This window comes from Lactuca sativa, chromosome 4 (assembly GCF_002870075.4).
Source record: "Lactuca sativa cultivar Salinas chromosome 4, Lsat_Salinas_v11, whole genome shotgun sequence".
NCBI classification, from domain to species: Eukaryota; Viridiplantae; Streptophyta; class Magnoliopsida; order Asterales; family Asteraceae; genus Lactuca; species Lactuca sativa.
In genome coordinates, this window is record NC_056626.2 from 80,688,966 (window position 1) to 80,700,509 (window position 11,544).

General features: G+C 39.3%; 1 protein-coding gene across 2 annotated transcripts; it reads right to left on the reverse strand.

Moving 5' to 3' along the window:
- Window positions 1–8,905: 8,905 nt before the first annotated feature.
- On the reverse strand, window positions 8,906–11,544 carry LOC128133211 (uncharacterized). Of its 2 annotated transcripts, XM_052770340.1 has the most exons (3): window positions 10,831–11,493; window positions 9,710–9,797; window positions 8,906–9,123 (listed from the first exon to the last, which is right to left on the reverse strand). In XM_052770340.1, the coding sequence occupies exons 1-3, from the start codon at window positions 11,183–11,185 to the stop codon at window positions 9,033–9,035; spliced, it is 534 nt and encodes a 177-aa protein (XP_052626300.1). In that variant the 5' UTR covers window positions 11,186–11,493; the 3' UTR covers window positions 8,906–9,032. The 2 variants fall into 2 exon arrangements, 1 of the variants encoding a protein (XP_052626300.1); XR_008231616.1 differs by lacking the exon at window positions 9,710–9,797 and having other exon boundaries at window positions 10,831–11,544.

Below are 11,544 nucleotides of genomic sequence, written 5' to 3' on the forward strand. Positions count from 1 at the left end.
TAGGGAACCTCCCTAGCACGAGGCGGAAGCCCCGAAGTGCTCGACGGCTCCGAGAGGAAGGGCTTTTCGGCTCGGGAACACTGCTCCAATCAAAGCCCGGTTTTCTATAAAACCCGTTGTAAGTGAGCTACGCCTACGCTATTTTTAATGTGTCGTTTATTTAATTATAGTAACGTTATTAGGAACTTATAATAAGTACTTGAGCTATTATTATGGGTTATATAAGTATTGTTTAATGCTTATATAATAGTAGTAATAGCTAGACTATTAATTAGTCTCGACAAATAATAGACTAAACTCTAGTGGCAATAATACTAGGTTTCGTCGAAGGAAATTATTTTTAAGAAACGAAGCGCTGTCTGAGTTCGGAATCACCACCTTTTCAAGTGAGTGCATAGTCCCTTTCATGAACATGATTTTAATACAAGTATCGATTGAAGTACTAAATATATGTTTATGTGCGAATTCTTTGATGTTGCCTGAGATACTTGTTAAAGAACATACCTGGTTATATATGCTGATTTAGGATAAAGAGTAAACATAAATTAATTATGAGGAATATTGGGTAGTGTTTTCTTACGAGTATGAGTAAATTATACTCAGAGAATAAAACCTTAGTATATGTCATTGATCCGGGAGCATGGATTAGACATAGTCATTGTCCCTAGTTCGAGAGTATGGATTAGGCATAATCATTCATCATTAATCCGAGAGTATGGATTAGTCATTCGTCCCTAGTCCGAGAGTATGGATTAGGTAAAGTCGTTCATTTCTGATCCGGGAGTATGGATTAGGTAAAACGGCTAATCTTAGGTCCGAGAGTATGGATAGTCTCGTTGTGAGGATCGACGGGGTGGGATGAGAGTTGTTTATATATATGGTGAAATTGTTTATTTTGTGAGTTTTAAACTATATATATATATGGTATAACATTGTGGGATTGAAATCCCTATGTACTCACCAGGTTTCCCAACCTAACCCACTCAGTTTATTTATATCACAGGTGTTGATATGAAGTCACATTACACTAAGAGATTAAGGAGATATAAATCACTAGTGATAATGAATGTAAGTTCTGTTTATGCTTATGTTTGTGTATTGACGATGACATCCCAAATGTTTAAAAATGAATAAAAATACTTTTCTTCGGAAGTGCTTTGATAACGTATTTATCATGTTTTACAGGGAACAAATTCTGCAACATTTTTATTAAAAGAGGTACTCTGATTTTTATAAAGCATAAACAAAATCGATCTTTTCTGGCCGTGAAAATGGGGATGTCACAGATTTTTGGAGACAGGAATGGTAAATTCCAGATTTAAATTGAAAAGGATCTTGGAAGGAGGGACTATTATTGGAATAATGGACAAATGTTTTGGATGAGACATAGGATTAACTCCCATAACCCTTCCCCCCCCCCCCCCCTCGTTTCTTTGTCACAACCCTAAACCTAAGGGGCATGTTTTGTAACGCCCCGATTCTCAGGTATTGCTTAAATAAGATTTATTGGGTTAAGCTCTACTCGACGAGTTGGTTGACCTACTCGTCGAGTAGCAGCGGGATGGGATCGCGTGTTAAGTGACCTACTCGACGAGTCCATATTGGGACTCGGCGAGTAGGAGTTGGTAGATGAAACCCTATATCCCGGGGTTTGCACCCCTATTTAAAGGGACCTTAGCCTCCCTTGGGCCTCTTTACAGTTCTAGAGAGTCCTGAGAGTCCTTATACGTGTGTGTGCCTTTGTGTGGTGTTTGAAGCTTGGAAAGAGAATCTTGGAGGAAGAAATCTAGGAGTGCAAAGGAATTGAAGCAAAGAAGGCGTGGGAAGCAGGATTTACCTCAACTAACATCCTTTGGAGGTATCAAAGTGCCATCCTTACTTCCCTTTTTCCTTTTGTTGAGTTTCTAGGGCTTTTTATGGATTTTCAAGTTGGTATGATGAGCTATGGGCTAGATTTGAAGTTGTAACTTCAGATCTTGACCCTCTTTGGATTCTAGAAGCATAAAATTGCAGTTTTGGTCGTGATTGAGGTCCATCTTGTGCATGAAGCCCCATTAAGAGCTTAGATTTGGCATTTAGATCCTTTAAAGCCATGCATGCATGTAAAGTTTGCAACTTTACGTGATAAGCATGCCCTAGAAGCTTGGATATGTGATTTGGAGCCGCTGCATGGCTCAAAATAGGTCTATATGGAAAAAAGGACTGAAGGGACTCGACTAGTCGCAAGGTTGACTCGGTGAGTCACTTGAAGATGGCCGTGAACTCGACGAGTTGGATGAACAACTCGGCGGGTCCGATGAAGATTACCATCAGACTCGACGAGTTACAGAACAACTTGGCGAGTCAGATGAGTTTTCTCTAGGATATGTATGCATGTGTATCTGTCGAGTTGCAAGGAGGGAACTCGACGGATGGCCTTAAAGTTTGAACGAGAATCGAAGGAACTCGACGAGTTACCCAATGACTCGGCGAGTTGGGGTCAACATGGACTGTTGACCTTGACTGAGGACTTTGACTTTGACCAGGGGTTGACTAGTGGGTAATGGAGTACCTTACAAGGTTAAGGACTTATGAGTATATTGTACTATGATCATAGGTGGTGGAGCCTGTGTCGAGTGATCCGAGAGTTGGAGTTTACCTTCCAAGTCGACATTGCGAGGTGAGTTATCCTCATTATATCGATAGGGTCTACGGCACCAAGGCCGACCCTTTAGTTGTTATTGTTATGGTATGCTACATGTGGTTATGATCTGTAAGATCAGAATTAGGGTAGACACTATGTTATGCTCTTATGATTCGTAAGGATTGGTATGTTAGTGACCTGCTAGGTCAGTACTCTAGTTACGAGAGAATTCTATGATTGATGATCAGTGAGATAGATATGTTTGATGTTTGTATATGCCAGTATATGATAGTCATGCGCACATGGTTATTTGCTTGTTGGTTGGGTTGAGGCGGTCCTGCTTCGTGCTGAAGGCCAACATACCCTATGAGCGGTCCGGGGAGATTGCAGGCCCATGTGGCGGACCAGTCATGCCGAAGGCGCGGGATAGATTCAGATAGACTGTAGGCCCAGTAGGGCGGTCCAGTCAGGCCGATGGCCCAGTATGCATGTTGATTGATTTATTGTTACTGATATGGCATTGTCAGTGTGGTATTGGTATTTTGGGGGTGGCTCACTAATCCCTCGGGCTTACAGTTTTCGGTTTATTGTTTCAGGTACTTCAGGAGATCGTGGCAAGGCGAATGCGTGACCGTACCGCTCCTCATCCTTATGTTATGATTTTGGGACACTCTGATGGATATTGATTTGAAAACATTTTTTAAATGATGCTATTTGAATTTTTATTTATGATTGAAAAAGTTTAAATTTGGTGTAAAATTTATGGATGTTTCATGTTTCAGCCGCCGTCGTCGGGAAGTCCAGCCGCCACCCTTGTGCCCTCGTACTCCATCCATCGCTACCTCCTTGTCGCATGGCCGTCGAACACCACCGCTGCCGCTCCTGTTGCCGACGAAGTCAAAGGTGAAGCGGTAACCGTCGTGAGCTACCAAGAAAACCGCCAAGGGCCGAGGAACGCGTTGTGGACATCGATGCGTGAGTCACGAGAAACCGGAAGCTCTCGGTAAGTAAAGCTTCTCCTCTCCTTTGTCTTTCCGGTGCGTGTAACGTGGGAAAACGCCCCTGTTGTTGCTGCCGGCCTCGGCCACCGATTCTTTTAGCTCCCGCTGTGTTTCTGCCGCCTTGCAAGTGGTTGAGTGCTTATATGTTCGCAAGTATGAGCTGTTTTCTGAAGTGGCAGTGTAGGATGTGCATTATGAATCTGGAAAACCCATCGCCACCACTATGAGGTGGTGACTGCCACCTACTGTTGTTTCCTACCACCTCTTTGCTGCCACTAGCCATCATAGGCCCAATTTGGAAAATTGGGCCATATTTGGGCCTTAGTTCATTAATTGGTTTTTGGGCTTTCAGAGTGTGTGTTTGGACCTTGGTTTTAGACCAAGTTAGGTTATGTATTGGAACCCAATTATTAATTGGGTGTTGTTTTGATATGGGCAATTCGGGAATATGTCATCCATCAGCTAGGGTTTTATCCGTGGGACTTCAGCAGTGTGAAGTGAGTCTCCTCACCATACCAATGGGTCGAAAGCACCAAGACATGCCCATTATATGATATGTGGTACACTAGTTGATATAGTGTTATGTGGCATGTTAGCTGGTTATGTGCTAAGAGGTATCCTAGTTGTATATGTTTTATACTTGTATGGAAGACCATGGGAGAGCCCATGACACTTGGATGTAAGACCATGTGGAGATCCCATGCTTTCCTATTAAAGACCATGGTGGGAGCCCATGCCACTTAGATGTAAGACCATGTGGGGGAGCCCATGACTTTCCTATTAAAGACCATGAGGGGAGCCCATGACACTTAGGTGTACGACCATGTGGTGAGCCCATGGTATCCCGGAGTAAGACCCTCGGGGGAGCCCACGACATCCTTATATGTTTATATGCATGGCTTATGTGATTGATATGAGTTATGTAGCTGTTATAGTTGATATGGATTATGTGGTTATGTGGATTGTGTGGGGTATGCTCTGGGGAACTCACTAAGCTACGTGCTTACAGTTTTGTTTATGGTTTCAGGTATCATCGGTTTGAAAAGGAAGAGTCTGGCTTGATCGCAGCGCACACACCGTGTTTTCCGCATTATGTGATTTTGGGATGTAACTCTGATAACTGTTTTAACTAAGCAATGTTTTTGGAATGCTTGGATTTAAAAGATAACTGTGTTTTTACTATAATAAAAATGAAATTTTTACCCCTGATTTTTGGGTCGTTACAAGTTGGCATCAGAGTCTTGGTTTGATTTTTATCAATGATTTTTTATTAAAATAAATAAATAAATAAATAAAAATCACATAAAAAGTGTCTCATGCCTAAAAGCAAAAACCCAGATAGAGAAAGAATATGATGCATGACTAAACTCACAAACCTACTACAACATCTTATATATTGAACAAACATGCTCATCCACTCTAAAACAAAATATACAAATAACAAAAACAATGGAAAGTATAGATAGACACGATTACATAAATAAACATAAAATATAGTGATAACAGAAATGGAGAGAAAGTAATTGCCGGTAGATTCCAGAAAACAAGGGATGATGAATTAAGTTGCAAATAACCAAGCACATTAAATGACTTAGAATTTTGACTTGAGATAAGGGAGACCAATTATGAAATTGTAATAAAAATAGAAACATAGACTAGTTATGCAAAAAGATAGATGTCATGACCATGGCTACTTAATTAATAATCATGAAGTGGAATATCAACCGGATTTTCTTAGACCACATGGTATGAGTCCAAACGAGATGTAACGCCGATGACGTGGCGCATCGCGACAACGTCGTAACGGGGGAACACCACCCCCTCCAACTCGTTGCTTCTCGTCATGCGATTATCGTGGCCACGGAAACGAGATGAAACGGCCAAAAATTGAGCCGTTGTAAACTTACCGTTTGAAAACGGTCAAATTCACATTAATTAAAAAAAATTACCTTTTTACCTATATATATATATATATATATATATATATATATATATATATATATATATATATATATATACTCATTTCATTTCAAACCTTACATTTCTTTCTATCTACATTTTTATTTCTTTCTAAAAAAATGTAGCAAAACCAAAACACCTCCCCATCATCAAACCCAAACACACAACCAAACACAACCTCGCATGTCGGGTTTGCCGGTTATGAAGGTTATTTCAACCTTTTATCGACTCAAGGCTCACCACAGATCCCATACCAAGGCGCAACTTTCAACCCCGCTTCACCATCACTATAGTTTCCCAACTCACCTATTTTCAACAAAATCAAGGCGGTCAAAACCCAAATTTACAACAAAATGTTTTCCCTTCTTTTGCTTCGATGCAACAACAAACCAACCAACCATCGCCTACGAGACAACAATCGGGTGAAGCGGAAGCGAGAGGTAGTAGGAACAAGAAAGGGAAAAGGAAAGGAAAATCAATAGTGGTAGAAACAGAAAATGCAGACGTTCCACAATGGTGGACACCGGAGGAGGAATACGCTTTGACGGCGGCTTGGTGTGCTACTTCAAAAAACGAACTTCGTGGAAATGGAATGAAAAAATGAGCTTATTGGGGGCGGTGCTCGACAAGTTTCATGCTATTTTAAAGAAAAATTTGTATCGCAACAATGACACGTTGAGCAACAAATGGGGTATGATAACTAAGTGGTGCAGCAAATTCAACGGTATTTACAACCGGCTTGAGGCGCAACAACAAAGCGGAAACAACGACTTCAATTTGTTCAAATATGCTAAGGAACAATATCGGGTCGAAATGGGTCATGTTTTCGACTTTGAAAAATCATGAGAATTGTTGTGAGCGGATCCAAAGTGGAATAAAACGCCTACATCGTCGGAGGTTCAATCCAAAAGGTCTCGCAATTCTAGCTTGGTCGACGTGTCGGACGCACGGATTAACATCGACCTAAACACCGATGACGATGAGATCCCGGATGATATCCAAGAGATATCCCCACCACAACGACCGCCCGTACGCGACAAAGCGAGGCGCGCTGGAAGACATGCGGAGGAGGTGGAGACGAGAGCAAAAGATGCGGCGGAAATAAGAGCGAAATTCGACGAGCACAATTTATTAATAAAAGAAAAAAATGACTTGAAACGTCGTCATTTGGAGTTCCTGGAAAGGCAGGCACGGGAGAAGTAGGAACAAAAAGAGAGAGAACTAATGACACATCAGTTGTCAATTCTTCGGACTAGCGATGATGGTTTAGCGTATGCTGATCTAGCGGTGCTACAAGCGATTAAAGAACAAATTAGGAAAAAATATATGGGTTAATTAGGATTGGTGTGGTTTTAGTAGTAATTTGAATGGTATTTTAATTATTAATTTAGGTTTAAAATTATGTTTTTTTAATTGTAATCGGAATTTTATATTTTAAATATTATGTCTTTTTTTGTTTTTAAAATTATATGTTTTATAAAAAATATATTAGTTATTAAAAAAACACAAAAAGAAAAAAAAAACGAAAGCAAAAAAAAAAGTAAAAAAAAAACGAAATAGTAAAAAAAATACAAAAATAAAAATATTTATTTTCAAAAAATTGGTGTTGCATCTTGTTGTCCATTTCCCCACTTAGTGTTATAACAAAATTTGTTTATGTGGCATGTGAGGTGACACAACTTGGTGTTGCATCTTGTTGCCCACACCCAATGCTCTTAGAAGTAATGATGAAACATAGATAACAAACACGTACCATACAACAAAATTCAAAAATTTAAATACTGATATGATAGAGTAATAACAAACATACCACGTATGAAATATTTTATTCCATTGGATTTTATATATCACCGCCCGCAATATGAAGAACAAATTTGTTAAAAAAAAAAGTTAACATGCTCATCCAGACTCAATCACCAACAAGGAATGTAATCACAAGCAATAATAAATAATAATATGAAAACCCACTAAGAGGAATTAATAAAAAAAAATCAAATCAATTACCCGAAAGTAAATAATAATGCAAGTAACTGAACAAAGAAAATAAATAATTTCATCGAACCCTAGCTACTAATAGTGAAATTATAGGCACACAATTAGACAGAAACAAAAAAAGAAAAATACAGACATGCATTAAGAAGTCAACATGTTGATTCATAAAGTTAATGAACTTATCTTAACACAAATTATGCATTCGATATAATATACCTTACATTACACCAATGATGAAACTCAAGCGATCAGCTAACAGGAATTTTCTTTTATTTTTTATTTAATTTATTTTATTGAAATATTATAATTAACTTAACGTATGACTACACTATTGTAAGGTTTATGTGTTTTCAGTTGAACTAATTTATTTTTTCTAATATTAAAAGTTTTCTTCTTTAAATTTACGACTATTATTCCTATTTATCCTCCTACTCAATAGATTAAAACAAGTGTAAAAATTAAGAAAAAGTTTGAAAATTTAATGCAATTTAGTAATGTAAAATGTCTTATTAGGTAAAAAAAAATTGAAAATTTTGAAAATGAGATTCAATTTTTAAAGTATCATGAAAAAATTCAAAGAAAAATGCAACTTTCAAAATATGATGACTTAATATGAAAAAATTGGAAGAAAAATACAATATTCAAAAACATGATGTCTTAATATGGAAAACTTTGAAATTTTAATGCAATTTTGTAATCTATAATGTCTTAATAGGTAAAAAAATTGAAAATTTTGATAATAAGAAACAATTTTTAAAGTATGATGACGTAATATGAAAAAATTACAACAAAAATGAAAATTTCAATATATGCTGACTTAATATGAAAAAATTGGAAGAAAAATGCAATTTTCAATATATGCTGACTTAAAATGAAAATTTCAATATATGCTGACGTAATATGAAAAAATTACAACAAAAATGAAAATTTCAATATATACTGACTTAAAATGAAAGTATGTGATGTCTTCTTCTTCGATAAAGATTTTCATACTAAACCAACCATTGATGCAAGGGTGAGGTGAGAATGGATTTTCAGATTTCTTGATGGTATGATCTTCGAATTCCCAATCCATTGTAGTGACTCAAGTTTCCTATACTTGCACTCTTTTGATTTATACTTGCACTCTTCTGATTTTTAGAATCATTCACTTGAAGGTGTTACAAATTTGGATTTAGCTATTTTATGGTTGTTATTATGTGTTTGTGTGTGTTCAGTGCATCACTTCTGAATTTGAGTAATTTTGGGGAAAATCCATGTGTGTATGTGTGTATTTAATGTTCGTGTGTGGAAGAAGGTAGGATTCTTAAATGTGTGTAACATCCCAAAATTCAAGGCCAAAAATTTCATTTTTAAATAAGTTATTATAAATCCATCAGTATAAGATAACATCCATAATATCATGTCATGTCAAAACCTAAGTAGAAATAGTCAAAACATATAATCATAAAACAATATCAGAGTGTAATCCCAAAGATCTCATGTGCGGAAAACCATAGTGTGATGCGCTGCGATCGAGCCGACTCCTTTCCTTTGAAAACGAAGTACCTGAAACCAAAACTAAAAACCGTAAGCGCAAAGTTTAGTGAGTTCCCCCATCATACCACATACCATATAATCACATAACATACATATATTGTCAGGCATATCTGGGTGCTCGACCTACCCCTTCGGCCCTCTCGACCGGATACTGGCTAGCATATCTGGGTGCTAGCCTCCCCTTCGGTCCTCTCGACCGGATACTGGCTAGCATATCTGGGTGTTGGCCTCCCCTTCGGTCCTCTCGACCGGATACTGGCTAGCATATCTGGGTGCTGGCCTCCCCTTCGGTCCTCTCGACCGGATACTGGAGACTATTTCACCCCTCTACTACTACCACATAACATGTATCACATAGTCATATTCTATCTAGTATAACTGGGTATGACTACCCCTCTTCGGGCCTATCGACCAGAAATCTTGGGGACTATCTCACCTACTGCTACTGGCATATAACATCATATCATACTAGCACATAATATATCAGGTAGTAGCAAACCTAGATGAATATACAAAGACAATCATCTAACATACAATTTCTACTGGTGGGCCGACATTGTGGTCGTAGACCCACCGCTACTGGAGGATAATTCACCTCACACTGCTGAAGTCCCATAGACACAATCCCACGCTGTTGAAGTCCCGCAAACTCAACCCCAACTGCTGGATGACAGATTCCCGAACTGTCAACACCAAAATAACATCCAATTAATAATTGGGTTCCACTACATAACCATAAGTACGTACTTGGGGTCATTACTACATTACCCCATGCTTGGCTTTATTCAAGCCTAAGGCCCAATCCATAGGCCTAAAAGTCAACTATGAGTCAAAGCCCATCATATGGCCTAATTTTCCAAATTGGACCCAAATCCTTACAAGGTCTTACCATAAGGCCCAACCATTTAGTCCAGTCCAACATTCAACACTCTAATGACCCAATATCACCTAATCATTAAGGCCCAAACTATGGCCCATCTATGGCCCAATTTGGAACTCCTCATATAGGCCTTAGCTCAAAGCCCATTCATTATTCTAAGTCTGTTTGCTTGATCTTGGATGGCCCATTAATAATCCAATCATCAAGGCCCAATAGAAAGACCCAATAATAAACCCAAGTGAAATTAGGGTTTCACATAAAATGACGATTAGGGTTAAGTGTTTCTCACTTAACCCATTAAGGACTTAATCCATTAGGTCCAATATTACATAGATTAATCTTTGCCAATGATTATTATTTAATATCTCAAGTTATTAAATAATTCTCGTGTGACCCGGTTAACTCCCCAAATTAGGGTTTCATTGCATTAAGGTTTTCCAAACCCTAATTAGGGTTTCCAATCCAAATATTAGCCCATTTATCAATTTTTTGAGCTTTTAGGTCAATTAAGGCTTTATTGGGCCTATTAGGCCCACTAGAATAACATTAAGCTCATTAGGGTTTTATTGGGTCAATTAGAGTCCATTAAGCTTCATTGGGCCCATTAGGGATTACAAGGCCCACTAGGGTTTTAGTCCCTTGTCCAAACATCCCAAAGGAATCACCAAACAAATGAGGCACACCGCTACCCGACACGGCGGTCGGTGGCGGTAGCCACCACCCTATGGTGGTGGTTTTCCATTTTCTTTTCATTACTCTTCTTTTTGTTATATTTTACAATGCTTAAACCCCAAATAATCACACACACACTAATACAACCACATAAACATAACAACCTAGTGGCGCCCGACGCCCGACGGTGGTGAATGGCGGCAACCACCACTTCACGATCGTGGCAGTTTCTTCCTTGCGATCTCCGGCTAAACAGAACACCCACTTCGAAAGTAGAACACACTCCACCCACCTGTGGTGGGTAGCAGCGGTAGCAACAACGACTTGACAACGGTAGTGACCTAAAACCCATCTCCAATCTTCGACGGTTCCCCCCCTCGGCTGCCCACGACGTAACAGGCAGCGACTGTGGCATTTGGGTGGCGAAGTAGCAGCAACAACGTAACAATAGAAAGGAAGCGGCAGAGGTGTAGTTGCGGAACAAAGGTGGTTTCGGTGTTTCAACTGAAACAACGCCATGGACTGGTCCCCGACCTCAGCCACGGCAGGAATGGCGACAACAACTATCCCGGTGGTCTTTCTTGCTTGACATCGATGGCGGCAGCGGCTGGAGAGTCACGAACAACGACCATCATGACGCCACTCCTTCAATCTCCACTGATGCAGCTTCGTTCCCCTCCCAGTCGGTCTTCAACGTCGCTCGATGGCTGTTAGGTGGTTGGAGAACGTCTGGGTGGATGGTGGTGGTGACCGGTGACTAAGAGGGATAAGGTGGCGGCTGTTGGGAGAGATGACGGCTGATGAATATGTGGAGTATTAGGGTTAGGGTTTAAACGATGGGAAGGCTATATACCCGACTTTGAGTAACTTTCCCATAT

Excerpts from the sequence above, each read along its gene's own strand:
- LOC128133211 (XM_052770340.1), bottom strand. The coding sequence starts at position 11,185 with ATGGCGTTGTTTCAGTTGAAACACCGAAACCACCTTTGTTCCGCAACT. Across the intron at positions 9,798-10,830 it reads CGGGCGTCGGGCGCCACTAG|TTCGGGAATCTGTCATCCAG; the intron begins GTTGTTATGTTT and ends TGGTGTTGACAG. Across the intron at positions 9,124-9,709 it reads TGGGACTTCAGCAGTGTGAG|GTACTTCGTTTTCAAAGGAA; the intron begins GTGAATTATCCT and ends TTTTGGTTTCAG.